The sequence below is a fragment of the Muntiacus reevesi genome, chromosome 3, assembly GCF_963930625.1.
Source record: "Muntiacus reevesi chromosome 3, mMunRee1.1, whole genome shotgun sequence".
Taxonomy (NCBI): Eukaryota; Metazoa; Chordata; class Mammalia; order Artiodactyla; family Cervidae; genus Muntiacus; species Muntiacus reevesi.
Genome location: NC_089251.1, coordinates 190,211,679 through 190,231,967, shown reverse-complemented (window position 1 = coordinate 190,231,967; position 20,289 = coordinate 190,211,679). Strand labels below are relative to the sequence as shown.

The following is a 20,289-nucleotide window of genomic DNA, read 5'->3' as shown; positions in this document are numbered from 1 at the left end:
AAATGGAGAATTATAATCAACTTCCTCCCTCTCCCACCCTCAGATCTTAATTTAAAATCCTTCTAAACTGTCTTAAAAGCAATCCATTTATGAGCTAAGAACTTAAGATTTGAAAACGAAGTTCCAAATTCACTGGCTCCCCTTACTAGCTGTATTGCCTTGGGGAAGTGACTTTATATCTCAAAACCTTACTTCTCTCATCTGTCTAATGGGTTAAGAATAATATTTACTACAGAGCATTCTTGAGTATATTAAATTAGGCAAATGTCTCTGCATAGCACCTGGCACATGGTAAACATTCAAGAAAACTGACTATGTATAGAAACGTTAAAATAGATATAGACAAGTATTTTTAAAAACTCAAAAGCCAACTATAAGCTCAGTTTTATGTAATTATCTACTTGGGTACTTGATATTTCAATTGAATTTGCTTACTAGAATTGAAGACGAATGTTTCTAACGGTCTTATCTATTTGTTATACTAATAAATGAGAAAATACAAGAGAATGGGTCCAACTCACCATCTTTTCCTCGGTATTTGTTTTCATCTGTTCCGACTGATTGTGATTCTGTGCCATCTGGAGCCTAAAGATAGAAAATGGGCCATTTATTCATTTCCCACTCACAATCAGAGAAATGGTATGGTAAATAACTCTATTACCAACCTGTAGAGCACAAAATATGTATTCAGGCTTATACCACATAAATAAAAGGACCACGGTTACAATGAACAAGCAACCAGCCAACAAATATGTGATCACCCACAACATACAAGGCATACTATTAAGCTCTGTGGAAATACAGGCAATATCAAGTGTCCCCACCATCAGGAACACCATTGAGACATCTCAAAAAGTTAATATCCATTAACAAATGAGTAGATAAATAAAATGCGAGCCACCCACACAATGGAATGTTATTTGACAATCAAACAAAAGTGAAGGAAGCACGGATGCATGGGACAACGTGGATGAGCCGTGAAAACGTGACGTGATGTGAAAGTCACAAGGACCACGTTCGGTGTGGTTCCACTTCTACGAAACCTTCAGAACAGCCAAGTCACAGAGACAAAGATTAGTGGTTGCCTAGGCGTAAGGAGGGGAAAACAAGGAATGACTGCTACGGGTATGGGGTTTCTTTTGGAGATGATGAACATGTGCCAAAATGACTGTGGTGATGGTTGCATATATATGACCACACTAAAAACCTCTGCATTGTCAACTTTAAATGAGTGAACCGGATGGTATGTGACTTCTCTCTCAATGACATGGCTATAAAATAAAATTATAAACTGACACATAGGTAAAAAATAGAATACTTCACTTTTTAAAAAATAAAAGCTAGTAATAAATGTGAGAGAAATTAAAACTAATTTGCCAAGCAGGTAATAAGAGCTTAGATAGTCAAAAGAACTCCTCTTTCGAGGGGTTGGGACAGTGACACCCAAAGAAATGAAGCTTTCCAAGGGTTTATGGACACAGTAAGATGCAGCTGGTGCCTCTCACCAGTGTGGCCAGGCAGCACTTCCTCCTCGCCAATAAGGCTCTAGGAGGAAGCAGGAAGGGGAGCCCAGGTCAATCATACACAGAGGTCTATCGGAACGAATTGTTTTAAAAATACTCATTCTAGCGGATTGTCACTTCAATACAAAAGGAGGGCGCCTCTGTAGTCCCCTCCCCACACATCGCAGCTCAAGTGTTAGCAGAGAAGGACTCCCCTCTCCACCTGCAATCTCTATTACCAACCTGTAGAGCACAAAATATGTATTCCGGCTTATACCACATAAATAAAAGGACCACGGTTACAATGAACAAGCAACCAGCCAACAAATATGTGATCACCCACAACATACAAGGCAGAGGGGCCAGAAGAGCATCAGGGCAGGCACGTGCAGGCGCTCTCCTTAGACTATGCAGGACAGAACCCAGCGGCTACAGTCACAGAGGGACACGGCTTCAGTCCCCCTCAGGCAGAGCAAGGCCACCTTCCTCCCTCTCCCACGAGCCTGCAGAAGGCTGGCCCTCCACGGCACAGTGAGTAACTCTAATCTCACATATGAACACGCATTTCAGAGCATGTGGTTGAAATTGTTTTCCTGAGCAATTGAAGATGACAGTGCAGATGGTATTCATTTCTGCATTTTATTTCCTAGAGTCAGCAAGGGCTTCGTGAGGAAGCATTTAACATGGAAGAGCTGAATATGGACAGTCATCGCTCAGTATCTGTGGGAGATCGGTTAAAGGACACCGCCACCCCATGAATGCCAACACTGGAGGATGCTCTAGTCCCTGATAAAGAATGGCGGAGCACAGTCAGCCCTCCCTATCCACAGGTGCAGAAGCCAGGGATATGGAGGACATACTACGTTTACTTGAGAATAGAAGAAATGCAAGTAAAGATGGCTGGCCCATGTTTACTTGAGGTTTGGAGGACATATTTCTAACAGGTGGTCATATTTCAATTAAAGGCAAAAAGAGTAAGTTAACATTATTTTAATTCACTTGTGCTGTTTCTCACTTATTGACTCCATCAGCTGATACAATCCACCAATCACCTTGAATTCAAACTATGTGATTCAGACATTAGCAAGCATTTACTAAAAAATGTTGCTTCTAACCCTGAGAAGCAACATCCTCTTCAAGACTGGCAGGAATCCCACAGAGTATGGTTTGCTGAGGCTCAGTTCTCTGTCCTCTCCCGCTTTTGGCTTCCTCTTAACTCCCTCAGGGAGGGCTCTTTAATTGGGAAGGAAATGCCAATAACACTAGATTTCCTTATTATTCATTTTTTTTCTGCTGTAAAAAAGCAGTCTAGTCCTTCAACCCCAGTGGATGTTCCAAATAACAAATGGGTGGCACGCAAGTGTCTGACTGCCTCACAGCAGCAACAGATCTATCTGGAGCAATCCTGTGACCCCAAAACTCCCATAAAATGGACTGGATTTGATCTACAATTGACCATGCAAACAGAGTAGCAATCTGCAACTATGCAGGATTTCTTAGAAGAATGAAATGTTTACAAAAAGCCAAAAAACCCTCTGTATGACAGAAAGATACCTTAAATGTGTCTTCTTATTCCCAAATTTTTAAAAAAGACTTTTGTTACCCTTTCTTTATAGTGTAAGTACAATGTCATGTATTCACTGGGACTACTTAATATCAGAATTATATATGTAAACCCAAATGCAGTAGGATGTATAGTGGTTAAAAGCACATATTTAGAGTCTGACAAAATTGGGTTTACTATCTATGGGACCATTCAGCAAGTTACTTGAAGTCTATGAGCCTCGGCAGTAGTATAGAAGTGAAACCTCACTCACAGGACAGCTCTAAGAATGAAAAGAAATAAGGCATGGAAAGCAGGAAGTGTTCAGTGGTGGTAGCTACTGCTCTAACGATTGCTATGATCATCACTACAACCCTCACTTAAGATCCCTTCTGATTGTTCTTACTCCATCCACCCCACTGGGTCTTCTGGACCAGAGCTATGCTAACTGTCATCTGAGAAGAGTTCAACGTGTAAACCAACTTTGACCCTAAAACACCATTAAGTTCAGGTGACCTTTTTTTCTCTTTGTAGCATGACTGTTTCTTGCTGGAGCAGATACTAATTTTCATTTTGGGAAGCTCTTTAGGTCCTCATGGGCACTCCATAAACAACCTACCAAATGGCTACCCTGAGTAACACTGTTGTAGGCCATTCAGGTCTCCGACTGGTACCACTCTTTCTCAGAGAGCCATCAGCCCCAGATCTGCACCAGACTCCAGCAGCTTCCACTAATAAATTCATCAACGTGGCAAATATCTATTCCAATCCTCTACATGCTAGGCACTAGACACAAAGGGGAAGTTATTTCACGTTCAGGGTTCCTGTTTTATAATTCAGCTGCAATTAGATTCCTTGCATTCCACTTCCATTCATCCCCATGTGAGTCTTTAAAAAAAGCAAATTTTCCTACAAGAGTAATGTGGAAGAAAGAACCTCCTGCCTCTGACTTTCTCTAAGTAACAACTAGCAGTCACACTGTCCAGGGGGTTGGGGCACTCCCAAAGCTCCAAGGACACTGAATGCAGGGACTGTCACAGAGAATTTTAACTTGTTTCATTTTTTGCCCCATCAGCAGGTAACTCGGAGAAGGCAATGGCAACCCACTCCAGTACTCTTGCCTGGAAAATCCCAGGGACGGAGGAGCCTGGTAGGCTGCAGTTCATGGGGTCACGAAGAGTAAGACACGACTGAGTGACTTCCCTTTCACTTTTCACTTTCATGCATTGGAGAAAGAAATGGCAACCCACTCCAGTGTTCCTGCCTGGAGAATCCCAGGGATGGGGGAGCCTCGTGGGCTGCCATCTATGGGTTGCACAGAGTTGGACATGACCAAAGTGACTTAGCAGCAGCAGCAGCAGGTAACTTCTAGAAGAACAGAGATCGAATCCCTCTTGATCACGGCCAGCATGGAGCTTCTGTGCCTTACATATGAAAAGTGAAAGTGAAAGTCGCTTAGTCATGTCCAACTCTGTGCAACCTCCATCGACTATACAGTCCATGGAATTCTCTGGGCCAGAATACTGGAGTGGGTAGCCTTTCCCTTATCCAGGGGATCTTCCCAACCCAGGGATCAAACCCAGGTCCTCAGCATTGAAGGCAGATTCTTTTCCAGCTGAGTCATCAGGGAAGCCCAAGAATACTGGAGTGGGTATCTTATCCTTCCTCCAGCGGATCTTCCCGACCCAGGAATTGAACCAGGATCTCCTGCATTGCAGGCGGATTCTTTACCAGCTAAGCTACGGTGGCTTTACATAAACATGCCCATTAAGTTTATAACGATACGAATTTAACTGGATGGGTTCAATGGAGTCTAAGCCATTATTCCTCTACGTTACTGCAAAAGAAAACCTACCTCCTTTTCTTTTGACCCTGTCTGTTGAGCAAATATGTCTCTGACGTCAGGGACCTGGTACTGTTTGTTTTTTTTCCTCAAGGTCTGGGAGACTGTCTCTACTCGTTTCTGAACAGCTGCCGCCTGTGTCCGGGTCAGTGTTGATAAAAACACCATGCTCTCTTGGGGATCTCCAGCAGCCTCTCCAAAGAGATTGGACAAACCGGCCTCCTTAAGCCACTCTTCTTCCAATTCTCCCTCTGAGGAAGCAGAGAAAAAATGGCATTTAAATCACAAAATAGAACTTCTACATTTTTAAAAACTGTTTTAAAAACTCTTACTGAAACTCTTGTACCATAACCCAACCACAGTGCTAAGAATCATTATCTGAAACTTGGACCATTGCCATAAACTCTAGCCATAAAGATATCAAGTTTTAGATCCATTTCATATATACTCAATTAAAATTTTTAAATGACTTCACATGTGATTAACCTCTATAACTTCCCTGCAGATTAACTAGGGGAAGATAATACTGTTCCCTTTCCAGAGATGAGCAAGCAATGAAAAGATAACTTACTTCCATCAAGTTACAGAAGGAAGTCGATGCTGGGGATGGCCATTAAAGCCCTGTTTCTTGGCTTACATTCAGCACCATCCCAGAGTTCGACCCTAATTGATGGAAAGGCTTATTTTCTCTGCTCTCTGTAGCTGACAGTGTGGCAAAGAAGTAAAAAGCATCTGGACATCAGGAACTAATCAATTTCAAATTAATTTTTTAACCGCCTAGTCAGCATACCAGAGTCCTGCTTTCCTTTCTTAACAATTTTTTTTAAAAAAGCAAACTATTTTCAGGGAAAAAAAAAAAGTAGATTATAGGAAACTAATTAAACAACTGAATCAATTCAAAACACTGAAAGGGAGTAACCAGTACTGCAAGTATCGTGTAAGATCTATTGGCAATTCAAAACTTTCCCGATGGTCTAGGCTCCTACTGCAGAGGGCGAGGGTTCAGTCCCTGGTCAGGGAACTAAGATCCCACTTGCTGTGAGGCATGGCCAAAAAAAAATTTATTGATGACTGTAGAAAAACTGAAGGACAACTAGAATGGATTTACTCCAAGCTCCACATTTAGAGAACATCGAAAAGCCAGGGACTTGGGACACAAAAGGTCTGTCCATACTCCACTCCTGCACCCGATGGCCACGTCACTTTGGTCAAGTCACTTAGCCTCAAGCTGACGCTGTTTTCTCATCTTTTACAGATGAGATAACCAAATGTGAGCATATCACATGGAGAGGACTTTGCAGAGCTCCATTACAGCCCGCAGCACAAGATGGAGCACTGACCAGCGTGTCTGTCTACAGCTTCTCTACTATCGAGACTCCATGAGGGAAATCAAGTATCAATAACCGTGATGTCAAGAAACATAAGGCAGTGCAGGGCATTCTGCCTGCCAGGCAACAAAAACTGCTCACTGACATAAAAACTCACCATGATTGCTAAAGATATTCAAGTAGAACTCAGTATAAATAAATGGTCAGAAAAAGCTGATACGGCCATAAGGGAAGTAACAAGATTACAACACAGAGTGGCTTGTTCCATTAAAAAGTAGAGGGAAAATTCAATTTAAAGTCAGAGAAAAGGCATGGGTGTGTATAAACACTCCCAATTCTTGATAATCACATCATGAACAACATTTTATGAATCCACGTTATCCTTGGAGAGTTATGACGTAGCTGACACACGGCTATGAATCAGGATTGAGGGCTTCTTCCCGCAGAATGTTTTCTCCTTACTAACCACGCCACCGGTATGCTGCTGCCATCTTGAAATATTGATCAGAAAGGTTGAAAGATACTATTATTACAAATAAGCTTAACTGGATTGGTAAAGTGAGAAAGAATGAGAGTAAAATGAAAGAGAACCCAAATGTGAAAGAATGAGCTGGCTATCATTTTCTTTTACAAAATCAATGGGTTAAATTAAAGAAAATCTCCAACTTTTCTCTTTCAGGTATTAATGGTTGCTTTTTTTTCCCCCAAGCAATGTTATAGCAAAGGAGAAAAACCTATGCAGATTTTAGTACTAAACAACTTGATGCTAAGTTATTTAGCATCATTAAGAAGTCTTCTGTTGAAAAACAGGTCACTGCTAGCTGTGGGTCCCAAGGTACTGACCGTGGCTCTTTTTTGGAATCTATCAGCCTGTATACCAAAGATACACTTACAAACTTATGGTCGGCACAAGGCATGGAAAGAAAGCTAATATAATAGGTACCAGAGTTAGACATGATAAACCTAGTGTCTACTTGAATTTAACGCTGATTTTTTTTTTTTTTTAAAGCATGAAATTTAAGAGGGGGATAAAAAGTAAATTTTTCCATGCTTCTTTCAGAATATCAAGTACAATAGTGGAGACTGTGGGAAATGCAGATAGAGATGACAGCAATTATGAATGAAATATGAGAAGTAAATAGGGAGGCTAAAAATGCTATTACCATCTTCCACTTTCACTGTCGAAATCTCTACCCTAAGCTTAGCTGGCTAAACTGTGGCACTGTTGCCAGTCTAGAAGACAACAGTTTGAAAGATAAGATGACCAAGACTAGGATAGATTTGCAATCCACCACCAAGGACTGATTTATGTAAATCTTTTTCCTTCTAGAAAAAAGTTATTTGTCTAGTAACTATAACCATCCTCAATCATTTGAAAAGCTGTCATGCAAACAACAGAGCAGATTTGTTCTGCTCTTCCAGAAGGTAGATTGACAATAAATGAGTCAAAGGTAGTATGAAGCAGATTATAAATCAATAAAATAAAGAATATCAAAACAGCTCAAGCTGACTGAACAATGGAAAAACATCAACATCATCAGCATCTCTACTCACTTGAGGCCAAACAACCGTGGGGCTAGGATCCCACAAATGGAACTTAAAGAGACGTTAGATGATTTCAAAGATCAAGTCCAGCCCTAAGAGTCTATGATACAGTAAGCTCAGTCAGTAAGAGTCTAGCCATATCCAAGACTCAGTGAATTTACTTATATCATTTATATTTGGCAGCTGCATCTATAATCTGCCACAATTAAGTCATTTTTAAGTTGAAAGGCAACTACCATTTTTTTTTCTGGTTTTCCTCATTTTAATTTCTTTCTTCCTATGTATTCATTTCCCATCAATACATACAAAATAAGAAAAAGGTTTATTAATTTCATTATTACCATCAGGCTCTTTGACAACCACCACCTCTTGATCATCTTGTCTGTTCTCATGAGATTTCTTGATATTTTCTAATTCAGTCCAATAAGCTTCCATACAGAGTTCATCCAAAGAATCCTGGGAACCTGATCGATCAAATGGAGGTCTTTCTGTAACTTTGGTGACTTCCTGGTTCATAGTATACTGGCCATATCTTCTACTGTAAAGTCAAAAGAAAACATGGTTCATTTTAGAACATGAGGAAGTAGTACTGTTTCTACAATATCATAATACTAAGCTGGAGAACTTGGAAACTCAAGTTCTCCTTAACAAAACCAAAGAGATGTTTGCTTTGAAACTGTTTACCTTGAGAGGCTACTGATTATAACATGCCTGTAGAATGAAAAGTTTTATTCTCTACATAAAACTTTGGCAATGAACAAACAGCTATGTTATAAATATTTTTCCATTTTCCTTTCACTTAAATTATTTTAAGGCTCTTTTAAACCTGAAAATTTGTTCTTAGAAAGCAACAGGCTAAATCTTGATTAAAGGTTAATAAAATTGGGATTGAATTTTACACTGTATTTCATATTTATCATTGATAATTATAAATCAAACTCAGTCAACCTTTAGACAGTAAATATCTGCAAACAATGAATGAGGTACCATTTGAATTTTCCTTTTATTTTTTGGGACCAAAACAAAAAAAGGATAGTATATTAAGTTTACTGTTACACCCTATTTTAGAAAGCAACATTTAATCTTTACACTTATAAATGTACCTATTACTTACATATATTTTAAAAAGTGGTAAAATGCACCTATTGGCAATTCTGAATAAGTTGAGAATTACCTCTTAAACATTTAGCTTATAAATATAATCTATGAAAAAAGGATACGTGAATATGGTGGTTTTTTTAATAACTTCAACTATATTTTTTCTTTATAAATCATATCCTACCTACTACCAAAATTGAATTAAAAGGCCTAATAATAAAAACCCATATAGAAGAGAAATACTGAATTGTTTCATGATTGTTTATATTGAGATAGAAGAGGAAAAGCCTTATTACTTGAAGGGGGAAATTTTTCACTATGCTTTCCCCCTTTATATTCAATAATTTTTTAGAAATATAATTTGAGTAGAGATAATAATTGGTGAACAAGTATTTTGTTATTCTAATTTCAAATCACTTTTTTACTCTCCCAAGAGGACATTAGGAAGTGATACACTCTTTCTAGACTGGTTTTACTAACTGCACATACAGAAAATAAAAAGAAATGCAATAAAATGAAATTCTTTAATAGTGCGTGAATATTTTCACATTGAAACTGGCCTCTCCCATAATTATTTAAAATAGTAGGATTTAATATGGCATAAGGAAGAAGGTCACTAAACTCTAGTGCAATCTACCCAGTAGTTTAGTTCCAACTGACTTCTCAGAAAAAGTCAAAGAAGCTAATTACTTATTGCTGCAAATAAATGCAATATAACTGACTTAACTGTCATATGCTAATTGGCCAGTTTTAGCCCTGTAAAAATGGTTCTCTCTGCCTTGATTACACATTTTATTACTGGAACAACTCCTGTCATCTCGCCCCAGTAGCAGTTCTGGGGTGGTGAGGAGGGGGGTGGTGTTAGATGAGGGCCAACAGGAGGAAGTCTAGACGTGTTTGTGTGAATCTCTTTCCTCTGGCCTCCATTGTGCATTGTTTGCCTCCCCATCCCTTAATTCAGAGACACTTCCTCCCTCCCTGCCCCAACTCCTGTTTACATCCTTATACCCCACTCTGGTCCCTTCTCTCACCCCGTGGCCATGAAACCATCAGCATTCTCCATTTAGGGTTTACACTTCTGATTCTTAAATGAAAATGCAAATAAAAATGCTCTCTTTCTCTTAGAAATGAAAAGTAAACTATATTTCTTATTTCTGTGATCACCAGCTCAACTGATCTTTGGTTCATAATCCTTAATCCTGCTTTATCAGGACTAGCTCAAACTAATTTTATACAGTATCTGCCAAATTCACTTTTGATTTCATGTCAGATATATGGATGCCCTTCCTTGCTTTGGTTTTACCTCTCATTTTAAGATTGTCTACTATATTCCTATTTTCTACAACCTTAGCCCCATGATGAGAACTGCGGAATGTATGAAGTATAATGACTAATGCCAAATAATGTGTTTTATCTGCTCACAGGAAAGAGGTGCCGTTGAACGAAAAGTACATTAAGCCTTTCGCTCCTGAAGGAATGTGTTTATTCTGGCAGGAATTTTCCAGTAAATTTCCATTAAGATAGCATGTGCAGAAAAATGCAAGGGCATTGAGCAATAGCACTGTTACGTAAATAAACCTTCTATATCAAGGCCTGCTTTCAAAACATGCATAAAGCAAAAATCTAATCATTTAGTGCTGGTGAACCGACTCAACATTTTGACTCTGCTAAGATTCAAAAGCTGAAAAGGTTTGTTGTAATAACCTGAAGATACTGAGTCATGGAAAGGGAAGATTTTATTTATTTATTTTTGGATCACTGGCAAATTTTGCAAGAAAACAATTTCTTTTTTAAATATTAGGGGATGAAGTATAGGAAGGAGGCAAGCATCCTGTGAGAGTTCCCTCCTTAATCAGCTGCTGAATATTTTACATGTTTTCTAAAAATGTGACTGAACATTATTTACAGTTTACATCAATAAACATGCCATGTCACTGGTTTTCTTCTTAGATTATTCTCACTTTTGTAGTTCAGACAGGCCACAGCTAAAAGCCTGTCCCTTCTTAAAACTGTCCTGGTGACAGGCCAGTTAACTGATTTCCTCTCTTCTGTTTTTAGGAGTATGCTTTTACGACACCATGTTCATTCTGCAAACTGAACTCAAACACATAAAAGCAACATCTGCTAGACATAATGAAGTATGGAGTAGAGATATTCTGTATTTCCAAAAGATCCCAACCAACACATGGTGCTCAAATCAGAGAAACACACAGTTTGCCCCATCACAGGCAACTACCAATTATTTCCACCTGACCCACTGCCAGTGCTAATTCTCTTTTCATCCTTCCTCACTCCCACCCAGAATCCCATGTGCTAAATATCCCATGAACACTCTTCTCCAACTCCCCCACTTCTCATCTTTTTACAGCTAGAACTACAGGACTAGACACTCCTCTAAAAGAAGCTGCTTCTTAGCCTGCTGGACAAGGCATTATATCACAGTGTTATCACTTGGGCTCTTTTTCCCTGGGAACTAACATACCAGCAAATCCTCAACTTTACAGGCCCCCACTGTCCCCTGGGCCTTCATGGTGTGTTATCCTCTCACAGGATGTCCTCATGCTGTGTTGATAAAAAATTGGGGATCTGTTTCCTTGTATTTTCCCCAGGTGTATTTTCTCCCATTTTTCTGTAAATTTTTTTTTTCTACTTGGTGAGTGAATTTCAAATGTACTGACATCATTCAGGGTATTAGCGATACCTGTCACTTATTTTGTCATAGAAATCTTAAACTGATCTGACAGAAGTTGTCCTCCAGAAGGAGGCAGACTTTACCATGCACTTCGCTGTGGTCCACTAGAAGAACACTCATGATCCATCCTAGCACCACTGCAGTCAGTGAAATGATGGGGAAACATACAGGACTGGGAGTCTGAAGCACTAAATGATTCCAGCTTTACTTAACTTTCTTTCATGATCCCTGGAGGAAATCACTCCTCTGAATCTAACTTGCTGCTATCTATAAAATGGAAAGAATGCCAAGAGCCTTGAAAACTTTGTTGTAAGTCATCAAATAAGAGCTTCCCTGGTGTCTCAGCAGTAAAGAATCCGCCCGCCAATGCAGGTGATGTGGGTTCGCTTCCTGGGTGGGAAAGATCCCCTGGAGAAGGAAATGGCAACCCACTCCAGCTTTCCTGCCCGGAAAATCCCATGGACAGAGGAGCGTGGCAGGCTACAGTCCATGGGGTCACAAATGCATTGGATACGACCTAGCAACTAAACAAAACAACATCAAATAAGAATTCCTACTGAGGAACGACCTTAGAGGTAACCAAGGAGAAGGCACTCAAGTTAGTATCATTGCTAACTTCTGTGTAACTGCTAACTACAGATAACTGCCTCTCCCACAGTTCGATAAAGTCACCTTTGCCCTCTGCTAAGGGTCAGATAAATTGCTTATCCTCTAAGGACGGTCATTCTTAAACCATTGGTCTCAGGACTCCTTTACACACTTCCTAATTTTCAAGGGTTTCCAAAGAGTTTTTGAGATAGATTATATTCATTGATATGTACACTATTAGATCTCAAAACTTAAAAAAAACTTTAAATACTAATTCATTTAATAAGAAGAAATAATCTTATATTTAAGATGTTATTTAAGAAAACATCATAAATAACATTGGGGGGAGAGTTGGGGAGAAGCCCTATATTTAAAAAAAAAATAGATAAGTAGCACTGTTTTACATTTTTGAAACTATTTTTAAGGTTTAGTTTAATAGAAGACATATGGATTCTCCCATCTCCCTCTGCATTTACTCTTCTGTGATATTCTAAGTCATGTAGTTTCTGGGAAACACCACCGTATTCTCAGGAAAGCATCATAATGAACAAGGTCAGTTAACAGCGAGGGTTATTATGAAAACCCTTATGAAGGGTCTCGAGAGCTTCAGGGGTTCCATGGCCACACTTTGAAAACCACTGCTCCAGGATTTCTCAAAAACACCTAATGGATCTGAGAAAGCACTTTTCAATCCTGTGGGCAATGTTCCAGAAAGCCCTACTGAAAGAAACAGAGATGCTTTCCCAGTGACTCTTGACCTACTTCTTTGTTTATTTTAGTTTAGTTTTACGGCCTTTCATCAAAACTGGGACTTACTCCAATGATATATTCATATTTAATTCATACTACAATGACAGAGAATAAAAGCATATTTAAAAACCCCTGCCTCTCCAATGTCTTCCATCATCCACTTTTATCCATTAGGCACAATGGGCAGAAATTCTAAGCTTCCCCTTTTGGCCAGTGTATTTGAAAATAGGTATTTTCTTTAACGCTCCTTTGCCATCTGTACCTCTTCCTATAATCATCTCAAGGCATTTATTTAGAACTAGGACACTTCTTTGCACTCATTTAAATACATGATCCAATCTCCACTTTGTGCACTCCACCCCATCAACAGTCATACTGCTAAACGTCACATCCAATCTGTGTCTCAGTTCTGCTCCTTCTAGAAACATTTTTATGGTTCAAAGTCTGCTTTCTTGAAGTCCTTTGATGCTAGAATTTGGTTTTATATTCTTACAAGATCCTTTCTAAAAGAAGTATACTCTTGTTCATGCTTCTTATTCTACTTTCACTTCCAACACAGGAAAAGAAGGGACCGGGTTGAGAGATATGAGGATAAGGCTATTTTTGTTTTGTTTTGGTTTGGGTTTTTCTTTTTGCTTTTTTTTTTGTTGTTGTTGTTGTTCTGTTTTTAAGGCGCCAAAAAAAAAGTTCTTACTGAGATCACGACTTATTAACCATGATGACCAAGTATATTTTAGATAAAGCCATATTTATTGAAGTATAAGCTTTAGAATGTTATTGAACATTAGAGATTTAAACCTATCCCATCATTTTCTAGATGAGGTAATGAGTTGCCAGGGCTAAATCTTCTTCAAAATCTCAGCAAAGTGATGGTGGAACCAAAATTGGTATTCTCATTTCTTCTTCTGCAGTCATTATACCAAACAGATTGGAAAGGGTAGAATTTACTTTTTTTCACATCCAACGTTCCAGTCTTTGTGAGTTTGTATTGTACATAGCAAAACCAAAAGTGATCTTGTTGACACAGCCTATAATTAATGTTTTTAAATGACCACTATACATATCTAGAGAAGAATACATTTAACAATCAAATCATACCTCTTTAAAATGCATGAGAAACCTTTTCCAATGCATTTTCTAAAATGTGATTTGTGTGTACGACTTCAAATATACTTTTTGTTTTTTTTTTTAAAAAAGCTTTGTTTCAAAGATGTTTAAAATGTTTTAAACATTCACTCTGGATCTACATTACCTCTAGGCTGGGGTGGGGAGGAGTGCTTCTGATGTGTAGATTTTTCTCTTTCATTTTATCAGTGATATTAAAGAAGTAATCACTGCCATCTGAGACGGTGAAGCTATTAATACTCCGTAATGGCCTTGTCCATCAGACTATATTGAATTTGAGTGACTAGGAAGAACTGCAGCCTATGAATGACCCATGTCATTTCTTTTTCCCTGTGAACTGAATGCCTACTATTGTTTAGTTGAAAGCAGTAATTATTAGAAGTGGCTCTGACACCGGGAAGAAAGAACACTGACAATGCTTCAAGGCGGGAGGAAGTTGATTAGGAAGCAATCCCTCTCTGGCCTTTCTTTCCCCACTCCCAGACAGCCTTCAGAGCCCAAGAGAGAAGTTCCTCACATCTTCTTCCTGACCCAACTGCTACAGCTTTAGAAACACACTAATTTTCACAATCCAAGTAAGCTTACTTTTCTCCTTTGCACATTTTAACCCTTTCATTTGGGGGAGTAGGGTGGGGGGAGCCGTAGTAGTTGTATTAATCCTAGTGTTAATCACTCAGTTGAGTCTAGCTCTTTGCGGCCCCATGGACTGTAGCACCCACTCTGTCCATGGGGTTCTCCAGGCAAGAATACTGGAGTGGGTTGCCATTCCCTTCTCCAGGGGATCTTCCTGACCCAGGGATTGAATCCAGGACTTTTGCACTGCAGGCAGATTTTTAACCATCAGGGAAGCCCATGGGGTGGAGGGGTAGAGATAAAATGTACTCATTATTTCTTTCAGCTTTTTCTTTAAAAGTAAAAATCACTTAACATCTGCATAGCACACTGCTCTAGTCATCACAGAGCATCCACCCAACTTTGACACATAGCAAAACAATGAACAAATGAACTGATGATGAACCATTTACCCAACACTGCCCAACTCAAGCTGGGAAGAGAAGCACATTAGTAAGGTTGCTGAGAGAAGGCTTGGAAAACTTGGCTTTATCACTTTTACCAAAAAACTATGGTAGAACCAACCCATATGTGAATATCACTAACAGAATAAGGCTATAGGCGGCAGCCAGAACCACCAGGTCTAGTAGAAAGAGAAAAGGTACGAGACAGAAAGGCACGTGGAAGCATCATGAGGCAACCAGAGTAAGCTGGAAAAACTCCCTTCCCTTTTAAGTAGAGACACAGGTTATGTAAAAGGGAAATCATGGGCAAACACCAACCACCAGACATAGGACTCTCCTATTTTCGAGGGCTTCTTCTCAGTAGATGTGAGATCCTCTTTGTCTGAGCTCCCCCAATCTCTCTCAAGAGGCAGTTTTTCCTTCCTCCACTAGAGACACGACTCAACAAGTAGCCAAATGGGAGCCAGGGAGGGATCTTTCAAGACGAGGCTGGAGAGACCTGAAGTGGGACTTTAACTTGATCTTGGAAGACTGGTTCAAAGCACATGGGACTGAGTTTGCATATGCACGCCGCTCAATCTCAATTCTCCATCACCAGGACGTGTGTCTACCTGACACTGGGATGCAATGACACAGCTCAAGTCCAGAACTCTGGCCTCTCCGCGTTCTGGTTAGTTGTGAAACATCTGGAGGTACAACACCACTCATTTGGTGGCTCTCCAGTTGGATCTGCTCTCCAGCTCTCATATCTTGGCACCTTTCTCCACGGGGGTTGGAATAAAGAAAGACATTTCCTTGCTCCTTCAGTCTCCCCCCAGCCCTGACCACAATTCAGACTGTGTTACCCACACTTGTATTTCTACCACTACACTGTGTGTTCCTTGGGGCAAGTATCTACAAAGTTCTTTCTGGTTTTTTTTTTTTTTACTGTTGTTGGTTTTTCATCTGGGTGTCCCTGGGTTTAGCCAACCATTTACCATAGCAGATGCTTGGGAACTGTTTGATTACTAATTACTGAATTATCGCTGCCTCTGAAACAACAACCTCCTTTTCATTTCTAAGGTGTTTCTTATTTAATTGCACAAAACTACAAAGGAATAAAACAGGGACATGAAAAGTAGACAATAAAGAAATTAGTCATCAGGAAACCCTAAGAGGTAATTAATAGGTAATTGTTCTATGCCGCTGTAACTCTTGAGTGTTTAATTTGAAAGTGTGCTTCCTTATATGAAACATATAAAACAGCCAGTTTCCTATCAGACTGTACCTAATATTAAGTCACAAATAAGCACCGGTATACAGTTTCTTAAGCACACATTCCCTGGTTCCATCCTGTCAACTTAATCGTTAAAACAAATAAAATATTTTTTGAATGCCTGCAGAGTGTTGGGCACCTTATCAGAGATACCTGTTCAACCAACCTGCTCAAGTCTGTGCTGTCAGAGGTTAGAAACGATACTGACACTAGGCAAAGGTGGAATTTTCCAGTTCCTCACCGAACCAGCAGCCCAGACAACCCTCAAAAAGGGCCTCTGGTTCCTGACCTCTGCTTCAGCACTGTCCCTAACACGCTTCAGGCCCTGCTGTGGTTCACCTTTCCTTCCTCAGGATTTCACTTCCTCTCTAACTGCCACTATCCACGCACCTCCACTTCAACCTCTGCCCAAATAACCACTTCTGTAAATTCAGACCAATAATTTAGGTTACCTCCACAGCCCATCCTGGGGCCCCTCCCTCTCCCCAGACTGTTTGCCCACTCACACGGGTCCCTAGGCTCCACAGGCTACTCTTTCCTGAGCCGGAGTCTGGTTTTCTCACAACTGTCTAATGCCTGATTCTTTTCTCACAAAAGTTGTGAGGCTTCAAAGGTAGTTATTAGCACCCAAAACTGTCACCAAGCTTATACCTATTTATTTTTCATTGCTCTTGAAAAATCAAATTTTTGCCTTTTGGGTTTCAAAGACGTGCTTTTTTCTTTCTGAGGAGTCTATCAAGTTCTCAACATGTTCTCCGAGGTAAAAGACCAAAGTCTTCCCATCTTCTCTAATATGCTTGAACTCCTCATTCAAAAGTCTCCTATCATGCCCTCCATTAGCTTAGAATCGCAACATTACAGTTAACCACATGCCTTAAAAATACATTAATGCAAACGGATAAATTTTCACCAATGTGCAACTCTCTCACATACAAAACTTAACAATATACTTCAAGATCTAGGATCCAGGATAGATGTTTAACTGTTGGCCAGGACACTCATTCTGGGCATTGACTGACTACAGACTGACAAATTACAATTTTCTGATAAATTTTCTGATAAATTTTCCAATTCATAAAGTAAGCTGCTACTGATTCATAAAGCTTACCATCATACATTGCTGCTGTTTTAGTCACCCAGTCATGTCTGACTCTTTTGTGACCGCCAGGCTCTTCTGCCCATGGTATTTTCCAAGAATACTGGAGTGGGTTGCTATTTCCTTCTCCAGGGGGTCTTCCTGACCCAGGGATCAAACCTGCATCTCCTTCACTGGCAGATGGATTCTTCACCATGAGCCACCTGAGAAGCCCGCACCATCACATAGGTACTAACAAAATATTTCTTGCTGTAACACAAAACTGTGAACACTAATATTTTAGAATACTGTTGGATAATGGTCTCACTTATTTCTATGGGCCACTCTCTTGCCTTTCTATAAAACTTTATATACATATTAACATCAATTTTCCTATGCCAATAAAAACATGGACATAAGGCAAGACTGGATTTAAAAAAACACCTTTTGATAATAACTGAAGCTAAATGCATGGGCATATATTGTGGAAAAGATGGGGGCACTGTTATTAAAGTCTTTTCAGTCCTTTGTGATTGTCTGTTACAATAAGGTTGGGAAATCATTTATCTCAGTGGGGCCCCAGTGGCATAAAACCAAGCTCCACCAATCAGCATAAGGACCGCTATAGACAAACACTGAAAAAAGTGTTCAAAGTGGAAGGATGCCTGTGTTTATGCTACACAATAAAGAGGGAGAAGACACGTATTTCTACATCATTTCCAAGTCACGCCGGTGAACAGTAGCAGTAGGACAATTTAAAACAGCAGTAACTGCATGGCAAATGCCTGGGTAGGAGAAAGAAAGCTGCTTCACTAAGGATGCAAAGTGTGATTTTACGGATAGCTCCAAACGACCTTCAAAGGCTATAATGTCAACCGGTGAGTTCTGAAGGCCAGGAAGTATTTTCATAAGCCAGGTACTAAAAGTCAGCTGTACCAAGAAGATGGAAGGGGGTGGTGAAGAAATAATTTCCAGCTCTTGAAATAATTTAGCCAAGCTTAGAAATAATTCATCTGTAACATTTTCCACTAAATGTTTTCAGAAGTCAGTTACAAAGTAGACTATGTGAATATTACAGGATATTTTTTTTCCCTTTTTCAATGAGATTATCTGAGACCACTTTTTTCTTAGTATGCTTTAGAATCTAAGCTGACTCAACATAAGAGAGATATGAACACAAGTAGCCTCAAAAAGACATGAAATATAAAATAAAATATGGAAACTAAAGGCAATTTCTAATAGTAAAATGCTGCCTGAGGGGTGGGGGCTTTAAAACTAATTTTTGAAGGAAAAAACAGAACAGACCAAAAATCTCACAAAAACAAACGTTTTTAGTCAAAGTCGCTGAGCTCTGTTTAGAGGACAGGAACAAGGTCCAGAAGACAGAGAGACCTAAGATGACCGTGAGGAATGGGGAAGGGCTTTATGGGAAAAATTACGGGGACCTGCAAAAAGGAAAGAAAAAATACAAATAAGAAAATATAACTAGGACTTCCCTGGTGGTCCAGAGGTTAAGAATCCATCCACCTGCCAGTGCAGAGGATGTGGATTCGATCCCTGATCAGGGAGATTCCACATGGCGCTGGGTCACGAAGCCCGTGTTCCACAACTACCGAGCCCACGCCCTAGAGCCTGGGTCTGCAACAAGAGAAACCACAGCCTGAGAGGCCCATGCACCGCAACCAGAGAGCAGCCCCTGCTCACTGCAACTAGGGAAAACCCACGCGCAGCAGCAAAGACCCAGCACAGCCAAAAATAAAGGAATAAATTAAAAAAAGAAAAAGAAAACCTAACTAACGTGATTCCCACATCATCCAGTACAGTTATAGGCACACAGAGCTCTGGTAAATCAAGTTCTGGGAGGATTAAATCCTCCAAGCTGGATTTACATTTATGCACCTATTCTGGTTGAATTCCTCTCCTGGTCCTCTTAGGAAGTCTGAGAATCTCCAGCTCATCATCAGGCTTATGCAAGCCTACTGTCAACCTGTTTTTTTACTTACATGGGGCAGCAATATCCCCACTTCACCAAAAGTAACATGGCATCTGGTTCCAAAATGCCATTCCTTGTGGGAATTTGAAACCAGCTAAGAAATTCACAGGAGTTCCCTCCCTAGCCATGGCCAAGGCTGCTGGCGTTCTATAAAAAGCTGACGATAAATCATGGTCCAGTTCAAGGACTCCAACCTCCCACTGCTCTCTACTGTTGACCCCACTACTCCATACATGGATTCTCCTTTCTGCCAAGTCCCTACAAAGAAACAATCCAGACTGAGTGGTCATCTGCTGAGCTGCCCTCTCGAATGAATCCCATACACTGCACAGGCCACGGTTCCCAGGAATTCACATCCTGGCCACATGTGTCACCCATGCCCCTTCTTGCCAGGACAGAGAGGTGGAAGAAAGAACTGTCATTTTAGGAAGCTAACACTGCAGAAGAGATCAGCAAGAGGGTCACTGACTAGAGAATGAGCCTCTTGAGACAGAACAGAATCTGAGTAAGTTCTACAAGGAGAAGAATAAAGGGATGTAGTGCCCCTAAGGCAGAAGGTGGTATTTATGAAGGGCACCTAGGGCCTGGTAGCTAGGGAGGATGATGGGATCAAAGATAGCCTTCCTTTACCATCTTGTCCCAGTAGGTTAGAAAGATCTAGGCCATCAGACACTGCACAGTAACCATCCAAGACTCAGAATTTTTCTGGGTTTTTTTTCAACTTAGATGTTTGAGGGCCAACTATTAAGTGTCCTCACCTCATAAAGGACTTTAGTTATTTGCTGAAGATGGTTCTATAAAGTAAATACACAGCTCTTACTAGAAATATTTGTCAAACTCAAAGCATATGCCAACCAATTCTAATACAGAAATGTAAATTTCTTAATCCAATAGCTTTGTGAATAGAAAGTTTCACTGAAGAATACCTACATTCAA

At 40.0% G+C, this 20,289-nt stretch overlaps 1 protein-coding gene across 2 annotated transcripts in view; it reads right to left on the bottom strand.

Moving 5' to 3' along the window:
* ARHGAP18 (Rho GTPase activating protein 18) overlaps positions 1–20,289 on the bottom strand; it is a 193,693-nt gene that overhangs the window by 57,788 nt on the left and 115,616 nt on the right. For both annotated transcript variants that reach the window (XM_065931348.1, XM_065931347.1), the window contains exons 2-4: positions 8,103–8,299; positions 4,901–5,139; positions 522–585 (exon numbers count right to left, since the gene is read on the bottom strand). In XM_065931348.1, coding sequence (XP_065787420.1) covers positions 522–585; positions 4,901–5,139; positions 8,103–8,299 — 500 coding nt within the window. The remainder of the gene's footprint in view (positions 1–521; positions 586–4,900; positions 5,140–8,102; positions 8,300–20,289) is intronic.